We start from the raw sequence: 21,963 nt of genomic DNA, 5'->3' as shown, positions 1-21,963 counted from the left end.
AAGAGAAAATTCTGAAAAATGGATCGGTTGTGTGAGTTACTCAGATCTGCTGAAGAAGGTGTCAGAGAACACTGAAACAATACAGTTAATAATACGTTAAATATCAGATGCAGTAAATGAAAGAGTAAGTTAACAAATTATTAAAACATATATTAATTAATTTCCTTAAATAGTTAAATTTTTGTGGTACTTAGCTCATAAGAACCCACTGTATTTATTGTAATCACATTGTATATAACTTTAAAGAAAGATTAGTTTTTAAAATGCTTTGTATTCAATAAGCGTGAAGATATTCACGATATTAAATGCATACCATTTACTGAGAGTTTTGACTGTTGCGCCTCTGTAATTTGGTCTATCCCAGACGTCCTCCGAAGCAGTTAGTGTGCAGATATCTCTAATCTAAAAGAAGGAAAAGAAAGTGGAGTTAATCTGAAACATTAGTTAACGAATTTACATGAATATATTAACAAGTGAACTTCGTATCACCAGTAAAAATAAGAAAACAAACACTACATGAAAAAATAAATAAGACTGAACATGATGGACACTACAAAAATAAAATAATATGTTTCGTTTCATCCATTATATTATAATGACACACTGTGGTTCAAGAGGGTTGCCAGATTTCTAAAATCAAAAAGAGGATCTCTTTCAACACCAAAATGTTCCGCCATTGCAAATATTTAAGTTACGAGTAGACTAACCCTATTGCAGTACATTAAAGACATTTTTATAATAACAAAGGTAATATAAAGGGAAATAAGTATATATACTTGTGACTCACTAAGAAAAGCAAGTTCAGTTGTACATAGTGCACGTTGTAGCTCACAAACAGATTTTAGATGAAATATCATCATCATCACCACTTTCTCCACAAATTTACAAATTTGGAGCTCTTCTGACGTTGTAACAAACCCTTCATACTAAGATGAAACTCTAGCACTGAACCACTGTCCCTTTTGTTATTGAAATTGGATATGGAGAAAATGTAAGAATCTGTTATTTTGGAGTTTATGAAGTTTGTAGGAGAAGAATATTCCTTATAGAAGATTCCAAAGTTTTCATAGTCTGATGCAACTTGGTTTAGCTTCTCAGATGAGATTATTTTCTTAACCAAACGTTATTCATAGAACTCATGCATGTTAAGATACGGAACTCAGTTTTTAGCAAGCATTATTTTTAAGCCGTAAAAGGAGGATAAAACGCGTTTGGCTTACTTACAAAGGAGGATATCCGTTTTATTCTCTCAAAACCGGATGTCTGTCAACCCTTTGGTTCAATGATGGAGTTTTTACTTTTCGAGTGAAAATACCTAGTTCGATCCTATGTCAGTACTTCGATCGATGGCATGTGAGTTACTGGAGTATAATATAGTATTCATTACTTTTCTAGTGCTTCAATTTCCTCCCACTTTCCTGTTACAGTAATTCTTCTTCCACCATCATGGATGTGCACTATCACCTTCCAAAGTCGGAGGCTTCAGGTCAGATATTTTTATGATCATTGTTTTTTTTTTTTTTTTTTTTTTTTTTTTTTTTTTTTTTTGATCACCCTTGCGCCGCACCTACACCACAGCCAATTGTGGATTAATGGAATCTATGACTTAAAATAATAAACATTCATTTTTACCCGACTTCGATCCGACATTTTTGCTGTTTTTGTATTTTTCTGGCAAATTTTCGTCTGATCATTGCACCGAAAGGAAGCATTTATACACCCAGGTTGGTCTGTACTTTTTGTCTTATTTTGGTGTCAGGAATCAACTCCGAAACGTTATCGGTGTCGTTTTGAAATATCATGTAGTTTCTTTAAAAAATACATCTATTTATTTATTTTGTTCGTGCACAGAAACACTGTATAGGTCCATTGGGTGCATTTCAGGTTTAGCGTAGCAAGTCTAGTACTCGGTTAGGAACTTTTCCATATTCTTAGGGGGAACTAAGATAAAGAAATTTCAGCAAAAAGAAACAAATTTAAAAATCCGAAGAATACAAGGAGGGAAGTAGGAATATTACTTGAATATTTCTTCCGTATTTTTCATCACTAAAATTATAACTCTTAGGTTGTAAGCCGTTGACAATGTCTAGATGAACCGTTCTTTTTTGAAAGTTTGAAGTATATGAATTAGAACTGTACTTAAGGATTTTGGTCCTACAATTGGTTCTATTAAGATAAAGCTTAACAATATTTGATTATGTACTAAATGAAAGGTAAATTATTTGTGTATAAATAAGAAAAAGTTCAACAAACCTTTCCATTTTTTACTAATACTGCAGCTCTGTTCACATATATTATTTGGTGTGGCTCTACTGAATACGCTAAAGCTCCAACAAATACGGTATCGGTTGGTTGACTCTGCAATGAAAAAAAGATTTATTAAAGTACTTATTCATATCTTCGTGAATTTAAAACCAGCTTAACATATCATTATCAGTGGATAAGCGAATAGTTAATTATTCTTTATTTGCTCTTTCAATTTTACGAGAGGAAGTCGAAAAATAAGTTTTATCTTCCCTTTTTCCCGAGAAATAATAAAGCAATGAGCGAACAAGACATCAGTTTATGTCATGTCATACGACAAAGATCCTGCAGATAGTTGCTATCGATCGCAACACTAGCAGAAAATTTGGACGAGTGATCCATTTTATGCTTGGCAAGTATGGAAGTTGGAATAATCAGTGCTTAGCGGAACAATCAATATAGTATTGTCAGCCATTGATAACACTTGTGCTATTCGCAGGAAGTAGCTTGTCTTCTAAAATTTGAAGTTCTCTTCTTGGACGACAATGCGAGATTACACACGGTAACACAACAATTATCTTGGTGCCCTCGGTTGGGAATACCTTGCCCATCCGCCGTACAGTCCCGACCTCGCGCAGCAACTTTAATCTCATTGAAGAAGGTATTGAAGAAGGCTTTTAGTTGGGGGGCACTTTGGAACCAATGTCGAAGTAAAGACAGCCGTGAAGGTATTGACCTTGTAAAACGGCATGACAAATGCATCAACTTTCTTGATTTTTATGTGCAAAATAAAGTAAGCTTTGTTCTTTATTTTTACAATATATTATTTGTCTTGAATTAACACCTCTGTCCATAGTCCTCAGGGAAAACTTATTTTCCGACTTATCCTTGAACATTGCTGATAAATAAATTGTGTCTGAACTGTATATATTTTGTTCTATTGTCTGCATTTTCAAGTTTTTCTTCAAAAAGGTATTCACCTAGGTATATAACCCGACAAGAATAACTTGCTCGCTAGATGAATTAGAATTGTAACAAAATATACCGTAATAAACTGTCACACATTCAAAGAACGAAAGCAATAGCATTAGCTCGATCAACTGTCGCGAAGAGTTAGCGATAGTGTTAGTTCATGGCTTCCTGCAACTCCAGAACATCAGACATCAAGCCACGCTGCTGAGCTATACCTTCTTGAAATTTCTTCTACAGCAATATATGAAGAAATACTGATCCTTATCAATTTAATGGAAGCATCTGAAAAAAGTGCAACTTACCAGACTTTGGACCACCATTCGTCTCTGATGCTACGTGGAATGGAGTCAATGAGACCTGAATTGCATAGAAGTGGAATATTATGCGTGCACTGCATAACTCAGTTCCGTGAAGGATTATTATTATTATTATTATTATTATTATTATTATTATTATTATTATTATTATTATTATTATTATTATTATTATTATTATTATTATTATAAGTATTCTGCCTTTTGGCAGGTCCTGGGCTTAATGACTTTTTTAAAAATGTTTGAGCCTGGAAATGTTTCTTCCACGTTTCTCGATCTTCAGCCTCCTCTTTTAACTTCCAATATTTTCTTCTATTTTTCAAATCATCGATTAGTTGTGTTCTTTTTCCTATTCCTCGCTTTTCTTCCATCTTTTCTACTATGGCGATATGAAGAAGACAATTTCTTCGCAAGATGTGTCCAATCTAATTGGCCTTCCTATGAAGTATGTTGGCTAAAACCGTTCTTCTCTCTCCTATCCGTTTTTAAACATCTTCGTTTGTTGCTCTCTCTGTCCATTTTATCTTCCTCCAACACTACATTTCGAAGCTCTCTAAATATTTCTTCTCTAACTTCCATAAAGTCCACGTCTCTGATCTGAACCATCCAATGCTCCATATATAGCACTTGGCCAACTTCTTTCTTAGTCCAATGTTAAGTCTGCTAGTTAAGAGTGATCTTTTATTGTTGAATACTTCTTTGGCTATGGCAACTGTTAGCCTCATTTCTTTGCTGCAGTAAGAATCTCTCGTCAAAATACTTCCGAGATACTTGAAATTATCCTCTTCAAGTTCTCTTTATTCTACTTTGACCCGTAAAGGAGCGTTTTCACGAGATGTTCTCATGACTTGCGATTTCTCTGTATAGTTTACCAGTATCAACTATTTTGTCAATCATCTCCTATAGTCCTTCTTCGGAACCAGATCATCTGCATATCTGATCTTGTTAATGATCTGCCTTCCAATCTTGAAATCTCCAATTCCCATTAATGCTTCCTTCATTAAACATTCACTGTAAATTGGGGCGACATACTACACGCTTGTCTGACTTCCCTCCCAATCTCCACATTGTTGGTTTCTACTTCATCCAAGCGCAACTTCACTCGTTCTCCTATGTACAGGTTGCAAATGACTGTCGGTATCTCCAGTTGACTCCTATTTCTTTACGTATTTTCAGAAGTTTGGTCCAATTGACACGGTCGAAGACTTTTTGCCAGTCGATGAAGCACAAACACAACTCTTCTTTTATGTCAAGAGTTCGTTCTGATATAATTCTTATCAATCCAATAGCATCTCTAGTGCCCTTCCCTTTCCGGAATCCGAATTGATCTTCGTCCAACATCTCTTCTATCTTACTTTCCAGCCGCGTGTTCAGTATGCGCGCAATAATCTTTCCAGTGTGGAAAATAAGGATAATAATGGTTCTGTGATTGCTACACTTCTTTGCTAGCTTCTTCTTGGGTAATGCAATCACTTTAACACCAAGAATATCATCTGGCCATTCTCAACTCAGGTAGATCTTGTTAATAGGTGAAGCATTGTCTTCTAATCCTTTGAGCAAATCTGGTAGTATGTTGTCGTCTCCAGTATCTTTCCTCCTTCGCATGTCTTTGATGCTTTGTAAATGGATTCCCATTTACTCATAATTTTGACGTAAGTTTAGCTGGGGTCTACTAGTATTTTAGTCGTTCCCCTAATTTTAATATGCCAGTGATGCCCATGTTATGAACCAACAAGTAAAACTTAGAAGAAATGACAAACAAAACTGTAGTTGTAGGTGTTTTTGTCTATATTATTCAACATATATTTAGAAGAAATAATTAAGTAGAGTCTACATAGCGAAGAGCTATTTCGATAGTAGATAGAACGATTAGGTGAATATGCTTTCCAAATAGACCGGAATTCGAAGCGAAATTTAGGGCACCACGTTAGAAAACTCAAGAAAACCCTGTGAGAAATGTAGAACCAAGTACGTAAATATTTAAAAGGCGAAAGCAGTGGTTAACTGGAATGAAGAGAACTATATCCATGATAGAATTTGAAGAGAAAATAGAGCTTGTGACCAGTTTTCGGTACCCATGAAGGATTATTGGTGAAGATATCGGAATTAACAGGAAATAGAAGCAAAGGTAGGAACGGTGAGAGACGTCTTTAGGGAAATGAAAAATATCGATAATTCGTTTAGTTATTGAATAAAGAGTAAACGAAAAAAAATACTACAAATATCACGTGGAATATTGTACTGTTGGAGGAAAAATGTGAATATTCCGAAACAATCTTGACGTGTTCGAGGAATGGGAATCAAGGGGGGAAAATTAGCTAAATGAAATGGAAAACCAATGTATAATATTAGTACGCGTTGCGAAAAGAATAACGGCATTTAAGAAACAAACGATTCGATCGTTATTCCGGTAGAATTGGAATTGAATGAAAAATATGGTAGAAAGTACAGAACAAGAGAAAGAAGATGGCAATTGATATATAACAAGAAAGAAGTAATTCTTATATCAAATCAAACCGAAATATTAACTCTGAAGGTCATGAACGTTTCTCGATCCGAGGATGACCTGTAAATGATAGCAGAATACGTGCAATGATTTTCTTCTTTCAGTTTGTTCATCTCTCCAAGTTCGACTCCAGCTTTTATATCCATGGTTTCCATTCATATTTTTAGATACAACATACAAAATTATACTTGTACAGTTAGAAACAATATTAAAGTATAAGTTCGAGGTATAAGAAATAATAGCTCCAACCTATACTTAATATTGTTCCTGATTGTACGTGTTATCCGTTTAGTGTTCTAGATGTAAGTGGCGACAATCTGTCGTGTACACAGAATTTCATGAAGGGAGAGGGTTCAAGCATCAAGTTCATATCCTTTTAGGAGGCGCATGATTTTTTGTATATACACTAACCACCCAAAAATAATATTAGGACCACCAGCTACTTTTTGAACGAAGTTATTGATCTGGCATGAGGGGCACAGCAAAACCAGATGGTGACAGGATCTACCTCGATCAGTTAGTGTGATGCTTGTGTTTACAATGAGGAAGGTAGGCAATATATCACAGTTTGATAGAGGTTAGATGGCTGGGAACGAGCATTTAGGGAACAGAGCGATTTGCCGGGTGTTCACGATCTGCCGTAAGTAGTACCTTCCAAAAGTGGGAAATGGACGGTGAAGCCAGAATAAGCCACTAGAAGTAGGACGGCCACACCTCATTAAAGATGTCGGACGCTGTAGACGGTCGAAATTGGTATAATAGGCTAGGGCGCAATCTGTGGTACAATTAATAGCAGACTTTAACTAGACGAAACATGAGTGTATCTGAGCGCACAGTTCACCGTACACTGCTACATATAGGCCTCTGCATCCGACGCTCCATAGGTATGCCAATGTGAATCGCACGGAATTATTGACAATGATTGAAATGGGCATATGCCCATCGTCATTTGAAAGCACAACGTTGCATGGTCCGATGAATCACGATACTACTTTCATGACTTCGATGGCCGCGTCAGAATCCATCGTTTTCCAGGGGAACAGCTGCTTGAGATGTGCACAGTAGGATGAGACGACAGGCCGGTGGTGGCTTCATTATGACTTGAGGAAACTTTGCATGGTCATTCGTGGGCCCGGTAGTGCGTATAGAAGGCATCATGACGGCTCCTAGCTATCGGAAAGTCATTGCTGATCAAGTACACTAATTCATGTCTGTCATATTTCCAGCTGGGAATTTTCAGCAGGTCAGCGGTTCTTGTCACAAGGTCAACGTTGTGCTGAAGTGGTTCGAGGAGCAAAGTAGTGATTTTCAATTGCTGCAATGGCTCGCATACTCACCCGATCTTAACTCCATTGAACACCTTTGGGAAGTCATTGAACATCAGATCCGAGATAATCAATTCCTTTGCGGAATTTACACGAATTGAGTAATTTGTGTGTGTGTGTGTGTGTGTGTAAATGTGGTGCCCCATGCCTCCAACCACCTGCAAAAATTTCATTGATCTCACAGCAAACCGCATTGCTGCTGTTCTGTAAGCCAAAGATGGACACCCAGGACCATCTATTTGGTAGGTTGTCATAATATTCCGACTGGTCAGTGTACAGGGCAAAACTGTGGAAACATGCTGTATCAATTTAGGTGGGAAAATGGGATGAGGGAAATGTTTGAAAAAATGACGTTCACCATCTTGAGTTTTACGCAAATACCTTAAATGAAAACTATAGCATGTTATATGTAATTTTAATACCAAATTTTGGTAGAAATTGAATGAAACTGTTATTTTTGCTCTAACCCTTACAATTACTAAGTTATCACTTTTTCCTTGTTGTATCCCCCCCCCCAAAAAAAAAGATGTTAGTATATGGCAAGGATCACACACTATTATAGGACGTGTTTAATGTGTTCTATGTAGTAGTTCTATGGCGACGAGGGAGTCATTCCACAGCACCTGGCCACCCAATCCACGCATTAGGAAAGTGTTGATCGAGACACTCACGGTCAAGGGACTGTAATGGGGTGGGGCACCATCATTAGAAAATTTAGGGAAAATTTAGGGAATGATCTATTCTCCGACAGCAGTGCTGACAAAATGTCTCCTAGCATGCGCTGATAACCCATCGCGCTTAGAGTCCCGTCTATGAAGAATGGACCCACAACGCGAGTCCTCCAGACGTCATACCACATCATCACCTTTCTACGAATACCCCCAGTCCCGTCAAATCAAGTGTTTTTGTATACAATTAAACCCATTAAAGGGAAAAGCCCTCGATCTCAACCATTCCGGAGATATGGAGGAATAAGGAGAAGGCTGGTGCTATGATTTTTTGTGATTATTTTTTGTTTAATATGAGCGATAGTACAAGTAAAAGAGACTTTTAAAAATGAAGAATTCCTTCATTCACGAAGCTATAGTAATAGGTCGCCTTAGACTGAGGGTTACAAAACCGAATAGTCCATAAAAATTCTAGGGGAGGAACGTTTTGGACGGGGAAGGCGAAAAAACCGGAGTTCTATTGTTGCCTAAAATAGCGTGTAAGGTGTCTATGTACAGGTTTCTTGGTACGCTGAATCGAGTAAAAGCATCATCAGTCAAATAGGATCAAAAAAGTGGAAAAAAAAATTGTGGCCATCCGAACTTTCCAATCATTTATAATTTCTACAATTTTTAACCGATCGGAACTGTATGTGATATACAGTATATAAGGCGTATAGGTTGTCGTTTTCTAAGTGGAAGATATTGTTTTTGTTTATTGATTCATACTTTTAATAGTTTTAATATACGCATGTTATACAACTAAACTCTTTCCAGCCTTATAATAAAGTAGACATAAACAAAGCGAAATGTATTACTCCGCGGCTCACACGTGCTTCGGCAGCCAGAAACGTGAACAGCAAGATCGTCTGCTAGCTTACTGTCGTCGCATAATTTCCACAATGTTAAGGCTATAGTTGGTTGGTAAATAATTAACACACTGACACTATATTGGAAATATGTATTTTCTTAAATCCTTATATAAACGAGCTTACCGCTGTTCCTGTGTCCTCGTTTGTGTTTTATAACACGAGACGAAAATGGATTATTGTCACATATCGTCGCCACGAAACTCCATTCTGCTATAATTTTAAATGAGTGGGGTAGGCGAGCGAACGCATACGCATGCGCAGTAAATACTATATGTCCAAATACGCGTGAGGTTGAAATAAAGCTACATCTGTTGTTAAATATTATAGATATTGCGTTTATTATCACAAAATGCAGGATAAATTCAGATATCTTTATTTGAAATTATTATTTCAGTAGGGATTATATTGCAGTAGGATACTAGTGCAGTGAGTCCAACAACTAATCACTGGTCATCGACCCACTAGTAGTGAGGTGGGTTTGTTTACATCTACTTTTTTCTAAGGCTGGAAAGAGTATACACACTGTAGTACTTACGTTTGCAACAATATGTGTTTATGTTTCATATTGTTTGATTTGTTTTTCTATAGCGCTTTTGCACAGTATATGACCTTGTATTTTTGTTCATATAATAATGTGAGCTCCTCCGTGGCTAAGCGGTTAGCGTACGCGCCTTTGGCGCGGGAGATCCGGGTTCGATTCCCGGCGGGAGCTCATGTGGTTCGGATTCCACGTTAATCAGTAGGTCCACGTCTCATATAGCCTCGCTGCTGAACGGGACGATAAACTCAAAATCAACTCACCTCATATAATAATGTCTCTTTTCCTTTGGCATTATAATTAATAAATTTTCATATCACCTTTTCTCATTTTCTACGAACTAAAGACATGATATATTAGCAAGTTATATCATACAATTTTGTTCTTCGTGTCAATGGCATTTATTATTCCTCATAGCCCCTTCTTTTTCCGGCCCCGGGTAAAAGCGACGCCACTCACCTCAACATTCAATTCGCTCTGGTGCATCTTTCTTAATATTTAAATGCAATTTTCAAAGATATTCACTAGCAACACAGCCGAAAATGCACAAAATATCAGAGCGTCAATTTCTCTTCACCCCTCTATATCTCCGGAACGGGTCAGATCTAGGGTGTTTCCCTCTAATGGGTTTAATTGTACACAAAAACACTTCGTTTGCTCATAAATTCGTCCACAATTTCGTGTCATACTTGAATCGGTTTCCTCGTCAGCCTAAATATTTAAAGGAAGTTTCTTTTGAATGTTACTGAACATGAAAATGCAAACATCACTGTTGACCATCACTTCACTTCAAGGAAAAGTTAATAGAAACAATTTTCATAGCCTGTCTTCGCTACGTCATAATGTAGTTCTCAAGGTTAATACAGTCTAAGTGTGTTTACACATTTCAGAGATTACAGAACAATGCACGTGTTACTGTGTCAGACAGCGAAACAAAATACTCCATTTGCTAACTCTTCTCCAAAGATATTTTGTAATGTAAGGGACTCTGTGTAAACCAATTTATTCTTTGTTATACGAGCGCATTTCTCTGTCAACGATCTAGTTTCTTGTCACTATACATTAGAAAAATGTTAAATGATGTGTGCAAGCAGTGGCGTAACTAAAGACTTAAGGGCCCTCCCTCAGACAGCTTGGAGTGAGGCCCCTACTCTACTTCCCACTTCACGATTTGGGGGCCCCTGATGGCTTGAGGCCCCCGCAATGCGGGGTCTGCGGGGCCCTTATTTACTCCCCTGTGTGCAAGTAAATATTTGTGTAATGATGTCGTAATTATTGAGTTCAGTCTTTGATTCTAACACTTAAATCTTTCTTATACTCTTTTGAATCATGGAGAAAAGGAACTGGTCACCGCTCTGTGGCTTTGTAGCTCCCACCGAGTAGAGGTGCTACATAGCCATGGCTCGGGCGGTAAACTTTTAAATTCACAATCATATTTCTGGGAAGTTTTCGGGCCTAACTTTGTAAATATACTGTACAACGATATTTATGGGACCATTCTTTCTGGAGAACTTTTAAAGCACAATAAATTTGTAACTTGAGATGCCCATACTAAAATTTTTATTATCATTGTGCAATTGAGAGTAAATCTAATCGTATAGCGGAGAGCAAAACTAAAAGTAACACAAATAAACATGCTTAGCTTATCTGTGAGTGAAAGTTTGAGCAGCAAGAGTATGGACGGCGTTCTTTTTTCTTCACAGCAATCGACAATGACTGCTTTGAGGACTATCTGAATGAGTCCAGTATACATCCATTTGCATAAGAATTTGGACACATTGACATTTTGTTTTAAATATTTGAAGTATTTCGTTTCATGAGAATCTATAAAATGAAACAAAATGAAATATTTAGTTTAACATTCCACAATTATGTACCGAGGCTAAGGGAGACAGAATTTATATAATTAACCATTTTCTTTAGAGAATTCATATAGTTAGTAAGTGTAAACAATACCCTTTATTTCGTTATTCTCTACGAATCATGTAAGTTTTTAAAATGCAAAAGTAGACCTCTAATTATTGTAAATAAAAATACAATTTGAGTTATTAAGTTTCTGTAATTTGGGCTTATTTCGGGCCCATTTGACTATCACACGAGCTCGGGCCGGGCTCGTGCCTAAAGACTAAAATATACGAGTATTTCGGACTCGGGTCGGGCTTCACATTATAAATTCACGGCTGGGCTAAAAATTGCGGCTCATATAGTCCTCTACCACCGAGCTATGCTATACAAATTGAACTTACACAAATATATGATTACACGTTTAGTTACGATATAATGGAAGGTTCTTTGATTTATTTTTTGGCTAGTATACATTAAGCACGGTATTTCGGAATACGATAATGTCGATGGTTCTTGGAAAATAAATAAATTATTATTATTATTATTAGCTCCATTTGTAAGCATACACTCCATATATATATATATATATATATATATATATATATATATATATATATATATATATATATATATATATATATATATATATATATATATATATATATATGTGTGTGTGTGTGTGTGTGTGTGTTACTTGATTTCTCGGTAACTACTGGTAGGATCTAAGTGAAATTTGGTAGGCAAGTAGCCTGGCAACTGAGGTTGTGTTCCACAGCTTTGCATGTCGGGAGCTTATTTGGGTTCACTGACTATAGTTCAATTATTATTATTATTATTATTAACTTCCAACGGTTATTACTAGACTTCGGATCGATATGCACTAAAAAACGGCAAAATATGCATGCAAATATGCGCTAAAAATCATGAAAATATGCACTGAAAATATGCAAATATGCACTAAAAAGGATAATATGCACCAATCAAAAGCTAAAGTTAAACGAGAAATTTTATTATCTTTAGAGAAAAAAGTTGTATTACTTGAATTACATATACTTGGTATGCAATTATGATGCATTCATACTACAATAGACAACTATGTAGTTTTCGGTATTTTCTAGCAGAAGCCTCTATTTGTCAGTCAAAACATTACTGTACATCGAAAATGTTCCTTCCGTGTCACAGGTAGTTAAGGAACATTATTTCAAAGAAGCAACGTTACTTACCGATAAATCTGTAACTCGTGCGTCGTTGTTCCCAGGAACACTTTATTTGCATTAGACAAGAATTTTATGCCAGGTTTTTTCGCGTCTATTGACTGTGCTTTTCGAAAAAATGTTTGTCCGATTGGTCTTGGCGGAGCATGTTTCGTTATTGAATCAAACAGCTCATGCACTACAAAGTCCTAATCATCGGTCTTCTCATCTCGTTATGATCTTTGAAATTGAATTGAAATGAGTATTGATAAACGCAAGTTCCCTTTTAATGTTTTCAGTATCCACGGCTTCTTGAATGTATTTGATTTCTTCAGGTTCAAACATCTCAGTATGTGAAACTGAAATACATTTACCCCCATATTATATACATACATATATATATATATATATATATATATATATATATATATATATATATATATATATATATATATATATACAAATAAAAAAAGAATGCGCCAAGTATCTGTGAATAAAGAATAAATATACTCAGAGAAGTAAATAAATATTTCTGGCATAAGCATATAGTAAAACCTGACTAGTGAAATTGAACAGGACTCGTAAAAATTTCCCTTAAAAGTTTTAAAGTTAACGGAGATAGATCTATGCAAAAAATAATAAATAAATAAATAATTAAAATAAAATAAAATAAATAAAGGATATTGGAAGATAAAATAAAATGTTATACATATCGTATTAAATTACAGTATTTAGTTATGCTAGTAATTCATACACATAAAACTTACAGTGAACTAAAAAAAGCCTACATACCAGGGGCGGATCCAGGACGGACTTCTGGGAAGGGGGGCGGTGGGTTGTAATCTGCTACTTAGAGCTACTTTTAAGAGCTCCAAACTCTGGGATAGGTTTATATATATATATATATATATATATATATATATATATATATATATATATATATATATATATATATATATATATATATATATATATATATATATATATATTAAAATAAGATAGTTTCCCCTTCTGGAAAGGGGGGGGGCGATCGCCCGATCGGCCCCCCTGGATCCGCCCCTGCTACATACATTTTCCAAGGCCAAGAAATAGAGTAGATGCTATGTCCTTTTCAGCACTCTTCCCTCTATTTTGGCACCCTTTGATCTATTGTGTAATACTCCTTGTTCCAAGTCTCTAGACCAGCTAGAAAACGAGCTATTGGTATTTGGAAATAACTATGTAAATTGCACTTCGTTCAAAAAAGTTGCACGGTATCTAGGGCCTTATGTGGCGGTGGACTAAAGGTTAAATATGTAGGGTAACAAGTAAACGAAGATCTTTACAGACAACATGCACCTAACCTCTCACAGAATGTCTAAAACTTTTGTAAACGCTGCATTCTGGAGCTTGAAAATTTCCGTTGAAAGGTATATTTTAACATCCGTTGTTCGGAAGAAAGGTCCCGATTAATCAAGAGAATTTAACACTCTTTTTTTTGGGGGGGGGGGGCGTGCAATATTTCCGTTTAATAAGGGGCCTGTTGAAGGCAATTTTTACTGTATTAAAAGTCCGTATTCAAAACCTTATGTTCTTGTTTAAAAGAAAATAAATCCACTTTAAATTACTTATTGTATCCAATTATGTGTTAACCCTAGAATATTTTCTTCTAGCGTAATATTGTCCGTTTAAAACAGTAAGAATTTACAATGTACAATATTGATACTTTAAATGGAATAAACTGATTTGTACGAGACATGAAGCATGAATGGGAAAAAGGTAAAGTTATCGAAAACATAAAAGAAGACTTATTAGGAAAGTTAAGTTTCGAGAGACTGAGGTGCATATCAAAGCAACAAAAGCTTATATTTAAATAATCTCATAAACTCCTTAAAGGAAAACTCGGAAACTTATCTCAAAAAGTAACTGCTGCGACAAGTTTTTAGATTTTGTAAAGCAAATATTTTAATTAATTGTACAGCATATTTTCAAAAGGGTTGTTCATTTCTTCCAGAAATACATTTTTAAAGGCTTTCTATGGGATGGTCTCTGTCGAGTATGCAAACAAAAAAGACAACTGGGTTGTTTTATACTTGTAGAAATCCTTACCAGACTTGAAACTGCTATATAAGAAGGCAAAAAAAAAAAAAAAAAAAAAAAAGCGCTGCTGAAGGGTAAGCTTTTGCTGTCGAACAAAATGGAAATGTCCTCTTCTGAAAACAAGCATACTTAGTTTGAAAATATTACTTGTTTAGCACACACTTTGCAAAAGATGTTTTCTCCTTGAATTGTTAACGTCTCTCGACCTCAATCCATTGTTTCAGAGGGTTCATTAATTGTAGAGCTATATCTTCAAATTTCAGTTTTAACTAGCTCATAATTTTGTTCATTTTTGTCCATTCAAGAAAAAATTTGTACCATTTAAATAAACGACAGAAGGTCATTTTAAAATTTGGGCCACTTTGGTCACCTGTCATACATCATCTCCAAATTCGAATTTTAACTAGCTCAGAATTTAGTCCGGTTTTTGTACATTGATAAATTACGAAGAATTTTTTTTACAATTGAAATAAACGAGAGAGGGCCATTTGAAATTTTGGCCACATCGATCACATGTAGTGCGACATCTTCAAATTTGAATTTTAACAAGCTTGGAATTTTGTCCAATTTTTTACATTCTTGAACCACCAACAAAAAGATATATACCATCCAAATGAACGAGGGAGGTTCATTTCAAAATTTGGCCACTTCGATCACCTGTAGTGAGACCTCTTTAAACTCGAATTTTAATTAGCTCAGAATTTTGTTGAATATTTGAACATTTTTTACCACCAGGAAAAAATTTCGTACCATTCAAATAAACCAGGGACGGACATTTAAAAATTTGGCCACTTCGTTCACCTGTAGTGAGACATTTCAAATTTGAGCTATTTAAAATTCAGATTTTGAACATGTTGCAATACAGGTGATTGAAATGGCCAAATCTTGAAGTAGGCCTCCCTCGTTTATTTGAATGGTATAAAATTTTTTCTTGGGTGAACAAAAATAGGCGAAAATTGGACAAAATTGTGAGATAGTTAAATTTCAAATTTGAAGATCTTACACTGCAGGTTATCGAAGTGGCCAAATTTTGAAATGACACTCCCTCTTTTACTTGAATTTTACAAATTTTTTTTCTTAGGTGGACAAAAATTGACAAAATTCTGAGGTAGTTAAATTTCAGATTTGAAGATGTGGCACTACAGGTCATCAAAGTGGCCAAATTTTTAAATGGCTCTCCCTCGTTTATTTGAGTTTTCAAAATTTTTTTCTTGGGTGGACAGAAATGAACAAAAATTGGACAAAATTGTGAGCTAGTTAAAGTTCGAATTTGAAGATCTCGCACTACAGGTCATCAAAGTGGCTAGATTTTTAAATTGCCTTCCCTCGTTTACTTGAATTCTAAAAAAAAAAAAAAACAACAACCTTGGGTGGACAAAAATGAATAAAATCCTGAGGTAATTGAAGTTCATTTGAAGATGTCGCACTACAGGTGATCAAAGTTGCCCAAATTTTGAAATGTTCTCCCTTGTTAATTTGAATCGTACAAAATTTGTTCTAGGTTGGACAAAAATGGACAAAAATTGACAAAATTCTGAGCTAGTTAAAATTCAATTTGAAGATGTCGCACTACAACTAAATGGACTCTGTGTCAGGAGATAACTTCTAGAAGAATTTTCTTTCGGTATTTTCGTCCTGCCACAGGACCACACAATTTCAAATCCACACACACACAACGGTAGCAGCTTTAACTTCCTAGATGGGTGACGTGGAAATTTTGTTGTAGGTGATTTGACACCGTTATTTATATTTTGTATTTAAAAAGGTGTCAATCATGCATCATTACCGGGAGGATGAATCTCTCACCCCTTTCTTATTCTCCTTTTACATGACCTTGGAATATATTCGAAACCGACAACAATGAACCATTTCAAGGTCTTGAGTCTATTTACCTTAGAAACTTGGAATTCCACTTATGACGAAAGAAAGTTATTGTATCCTCGTCGCCATAAGTGCCTTTACATCGCAGTGACGGGTATGTGACCGCGCAGTACTCCAAGGAAGGGATGGTTGTATAAGAATTTGTGATTAATTTTGAAGAGTTTTTATTTTGACTAGGGAATTAACATAGGTGAAGGGAGTAAAGACACAGATTTGAAGCATCAGTTCGCTGCTATTGAAGCATCAGTGCACGAAAAGATTCGTATTCTCAGTTTTTCTATTTATTGTTTTATATGTTAAGTTAAACACCACAATATGTATCACTGATATCGCAGATCGTATTATTTTTTAAAATCGTGTTTGTAACCTATTGTCAAAACATTCATCTCCAGACATGATGTAGAGAGAAGAGAAAGAGATACGACATCTGTAATATATGTATATGTGATTCACTAAGTAACTGTAGAAATTAGTTAAAGGACAGATAAGAGAGCGAAAAGGAGCTCTAGAAGTCTGAACTTTTTAGAAACGTCCTAGATAGGTGAAAATATAGTTAAAAATTGCAAAAGGTATCATGTAAATTACCTCTCTTTTCTTATATTCTAGTATACTTTTTCTTTCACATCCAAACATCTCTATTCAGAATTATGAGATAAAGGTGGAAAGAGAAACATTCCCATTTCAAGAATTATATCAGGAAAAAAATCTTTTAACTTAGACTAGATTCGAACTCGCAACCCTTAAATCCATGGCTCAGTGCTCTACCGATTGAGCTAACAACTACTGTCGGAAAAGCCAGATTTCTACAACTACCGGTTGCTGAATGGTGTGTATTAACCAAGTTTGCCGAGATAATTGCTTCATATAGCTATAATAATAATAATAATAATAATAATAATAATAATAATAATAATAATAATAATAATAATAATAATAATAATAATAATAAAGCAGAAGAAGAACAGAATCTAAAAAGTCACATATGTTAAAAGTTTGACGTGCAGAGTAAGTCCTAATATGAGATTTTATTAATTATATATAATAAATGTAAGCGTGGTTTATTCGTGCGTGCTACTCAAACTGCGCAACTCACCACCTAGTCCCATAAGGATTGTACGCGTATGGTACAGTAGCCTTGCGTCCTCCAACCGTGAAGAATGTTTCTGTTTGAACCTATGCGTGTCCTAAGAGGAAGGAGGAGATTGAAAGAAAGAAAAGTGGTTTAGAAATTATGCAAACGCAGAATATCTCACGAGGCGAGGTGATATAGAGTTCAGCGTGTCTTTCAGCTACTACTCTATACAAGACGTACATCCACGACTTAACGTGGAACCCGAATCACACGACTCCTGACGGGAATCGAAACCCGTATCACCTCTAGTTCTATCATGGGAGACACAGGAACATGTAAAAATAATCGGAAATGAACGATATTAATGTTAAATCCATAGCTTTTGAGTGCATGAATTATGTATGATACCCTCTATATCGTTCACATCAAATTTTAGCATTATCTGCATGGAGGTTTAATAGGAGGGGTGAAAATTAAAAAAATTCCTAATTGAAATATATGAGTGTATATTCAATAGCTTTCGGGGTCACTGAAATGCATAATTACACTCCCGATACTATTAAAGCCCAAAGCTTTACTCTTTCGTTAGCAGGAAGTTTATTCATTTACTTAACTCAGGACACCTTAAAGTTAAGGATATGAAACTCGATGCATATATTTCTAATTCAAAATTATTAGATACGTATTGTAGCTTAGACTTCTAAGGAGGGGAAGGGACAATTTACGCAATGATTTCCTTCACATTCGAATAAAATACTGCCTCATTATATTGCAAAAACTCATTTCGAGTGGTGTCATTGCTAATAGTTTTCCGTATTTGTTTATATCCCTACTCATTTATAACAGTATCTCACTTTTCCTGTGACGGGAGCAACACCTAAGCGAGCATTCAGTAAAGTAAATGCCATTAAAATCTATATTCATAGCACAGTGGTGCAAATAAAGTTGAGCTCTTTGGCAATCTTTAGCATGGGAAGCGAATAAAGCCACCACATTGGAAAAGCAGCTAATGAATTCCTCTCCGAAAAAGATCACCCGCACATTTATTTTACAGGTGGTGGTTTATAGCTATACTTAAGTTTGACGAAATTGCTCCAGTGAGGCGAGACACTGAAGTCATTCGTAATAAGGGGGAAGGGACATGTAAAAGTAGTCAAATATGAACAATATTAGTATCGAAATCATAGTTTTCGTGGTCGCAGATGAATAGTGACGCTGTCGATGTTGCTTAGGTAGAAGTTAAGCCTTGGTTGGTATGGAGGTCAGAGTGGGAGGGTGATAGGTAAAAAATAAATAAAATAAAATCAAAACATCCTATATTTGTGTCGAATATATATTTTTCGGTATCTCTGACATAAATAGTAATATTCCAGATGTGGTATATGACCAAGGTCGGCCCCATTCGCATGTGGTTTCAGAGGAGAGAATCGGTGAAGATTTCAGAACAGTTCCTTTGACTTAAGTTTCAGTACACTGAGAGGGAAGAGTGGTAACACACAAATACTGGTGTCACATCCGGACCTATCAGAGGTATGATTTCTGGGGAACTGTCGTTGCTCCAGGGAGGCATTACCCCCTGATCAGTCCCTAACATTCTTACTGCTTTACAGGGGCGTAGGCAGGAATTTATTTCAGTGATCGAAAGCATTTTTAGGGGTAAATTGTGCGCCCTCCAGGAGCCCATGTAGCATCGTACGTTCAACAGTACTTTTTCTGAGTCAAAACTTTCTCTCTCTCTCTCTCTCTCTCTCTCTCTCTCTATATATATATATATATATATATATATATATATATATATATATATATATATATATATATATAACAGTAACAGGGGCGGTTGTAGACATTTCGTAACTGTAAGCAAATAATATTTAGGCGCCCCGCCTATATGATAATAAAAGAATTGAATGCTGTAATGGACAAAAATTCTTCAGATAATTGTTACAATTACAAATTTCTTCAATATATAATAATTCAGTCTTCCAGTGAGTATTAAAGGAAGATGGCAAAATTAAACCTAATTAACTGTGGATGAATCATGACCAAAGTTCCAGTTTTAATAATTTATATATTATTATTATTATTATTATTATTATTAAATAAGCACAGGAAACAACTAAAATGTATACCTAAGATGTATTTTGACAAATACAGTTGAAACATAAAAGTCGAAATAGAATAAAACTAATGAGCTTCAAGTCTAACATTATCACAGGTTTGATTTTGACAAAGAGATACGCTCTTACACTTCATTAAAAGCATATTTAAATAGTGTTTTCTAGTGATACAAATATGGTAATTAGCTTAATTTCTCGTTTTCTTTGTTACTGTAAAGTTCATGTTATAAAGACACTTTTCTGGCTTTCAATTTGGCAAAATCTCTTATTATTGCATCCATATCAATTTCATTCAGAATGTCATCTTCAATGGCCATCAAAGCTAGTCCATTTAATCGTTCTTGAGATATACTTGATTTCAAATAATTCTTTATTAATTTTAGTTAAACTAGTTCAATACACAACAAATGACAAAAGTGTGTCTTAATTTATATGTAATTTGTCCCCGATCAGTGGCAGAACTTTAAAATCATGTTTCTCCGCAAAAATTCTTTTCAGGGCCCCTTATGCCTATAGAACAATTCAATTCTTTCATGTTTCTTTCCAACATAGACGTTCGAAATCAGGCAGTAACACAATGTAAACACAAGTAATGATGCACCCATTAAGGTCCGAAGATTTTTTCGGAATAGCCTACAAAATGCAAATAATTTTGTGTATTTGCCCCCTGAAATTATGCTAATTGGGGGATCCAGACTCTCAGACTGCCTGTTCAGTGTTTCGTCCACACATATTTTAGGGGGCCACTCCCCCGGGAGGAGATCAAAATAATACGTCTATAATATAATAATAAATAAAAGAGTACCAGCAGTGGCCCTACTAAGTGTGCCCCCCGGAAGATGTTTTCTGAATAGAAAACTGCACCTATTAGGGATGCGCACGATACAAGATTTGTGGCTGTCTCGTCTCGAAAATGTGCTGTAAAAGTGATGGCTCGACTCGAAAAATGTATATTTCTCTATTGGAAGAGTCGTGTCTCGACTCGAATTTTGTCTGGAAAATTCTGTCTCGACCTGGCCCCTTGCGCATCCGTAGTACCTATGTCGTTACATCCCTGAACACAAGTAACTAATAATCAAAACTCTACTTTGCATTAGAATTATTACTAATTTAAAATATCGCTCCATCTAAATTTATTAGCAGAGAATGGATTAATAATTATTGTTATCTGTCATAATAAAACAAGCATCTGTATACGCTGCTGTGATTGAAAGTGAGAGTACTGAAAAAAAATACTTGTCATCCAAATGACCTTTCGTCGCTTTCGATTATATCCTTTCAAGTTATATACTTATATGCCACGTGAAAACTAATTGTATTCAAACAAATTTTGAAATACATGAAATTTAATTCAGACCCGTAACCGAAATGACCGTATCGTTCCATTTTAATTCAACAATTAAATTACTGCAATCAGGTTAAAATAAATTTGTCAGCTTCAAAAGAATGTCGACCTGCAAATGCTTCGTTAACAGTGACTGATATTGACAACTCCCCACCTCAATATTTGTCTAATTTTGTCCAGCACTCGAAAGAAACTTTTTTAGAGCCTTCGGTTGCCTCTTATCTTCTTTCACGTTTTGTAGCTTTCTTTTCCGATAAAATGCTCACTTGGTTTTATATTGTTGGTCATTATTATTACATGAAAAACAAAGTACTATTAAAAAGTGAAAGCACACATCATTATAAGTTAAAAATATAAACAAAACCAAAATGACTTAGGATAGAAATGAAAATGTTGACGAATGACAAATGACTAATAGATATTAACAAAGTGAGCATTAAGCACTGGACAGCGATTGTGAGTCATTAGGAACTTAAGTTAAAATTTCCCTCAGAAATGATTTTTAAAGAACCCATTTGTACCGCCCGTCTTTTCTTAGTATTCGCTCCACTCCCTGGACGAATGGACAAGAAAGCCTACTTGCTTGCATGGGGGCCCGAAGAATGTTTTTAGGGTGGTCATCTCCCTCGTTACTATATTACGTTTGGTATTTTTATGTGTATTAAGAAAATCTTAAGAAATTATACATATACATTGTACTTGTCGTAAGACAGGTGGGGCCTGGCCCTTTCGTCCCCTTTTGGGTGCCCATGCTTGCTTCAACTTTGATAATGTGCATTTCATTTACGGTGATCTTTCTCAACCCTTAACTGTTGAGAAAGGAATGAAGAGTCTGTTATATTTGTATTTTGTGCATATGGTGGGATTGGGGAAAGAATACCAGTCTTTAGCTCTACGGTCATAGTGCTTAATACAACATCTATTGGAAAGCTAAATTTACATTGATTTTATCT

The 21,963-nt window shown here is 35.4% G+C and overlaps 1 protein-coding gene across 2 annotated transcripts in view; it reads right to left on the bottom strand.

Annotated features, from left to right (window-relative positions):
• DhpD (guanine deaminase) overlaps positions 1 to 21,963 on the bottom strand; it is a 101,837-nt gene that overhangs the window by 32,025 nt on the left and 47,849 nt on the right. The window contains exons 1-3 of one of the 2 annotated variants that reach the window (XM_081748707.1): positions 9,938 to 9,979; positions 2,254 to 2,358; positions 314 to 402 (exon numbers count right to left, since the gene is read on the bottom strand). In XM_081748707.1, the coding sequence (XP_081604833.1) occupies positions 314 to 402; positions 2,254 to 2,358; positions 9,938 to 9,964 (221 nt within the window). In that variant the 5' untranslated portion in view covers positions 9,965 to 9,979. Of the gene's footprint in view, positions 1 to 313; positions 403 to 2,253; positions 2,359 to 9,937; positions 9,980 to 21,963 lie in introns of those variants that run through there. The other variant, XM_081748708.1, reaches the window with a different exon arrangement.

This window comes from Thermobia domestica, chromosome 2 (assembly GCF_964235325.1).
Source record: "Thermobia domestica chromosome 2, izTheDome1.hap1.1, whole genome shotgun sequence".
Classification (NCBI taxonomy): Eukaryota; Metazoa; Arthropoda; class Insecta; order Zygentoma; family Lepismatidae; genus Thermobia; species Thermobia domestica.
The sequence above is the reverse complement of the archived record's forward strand: the minus strand, read 5'-3'. Positions and strand labels throughout refer to the sequence as shown.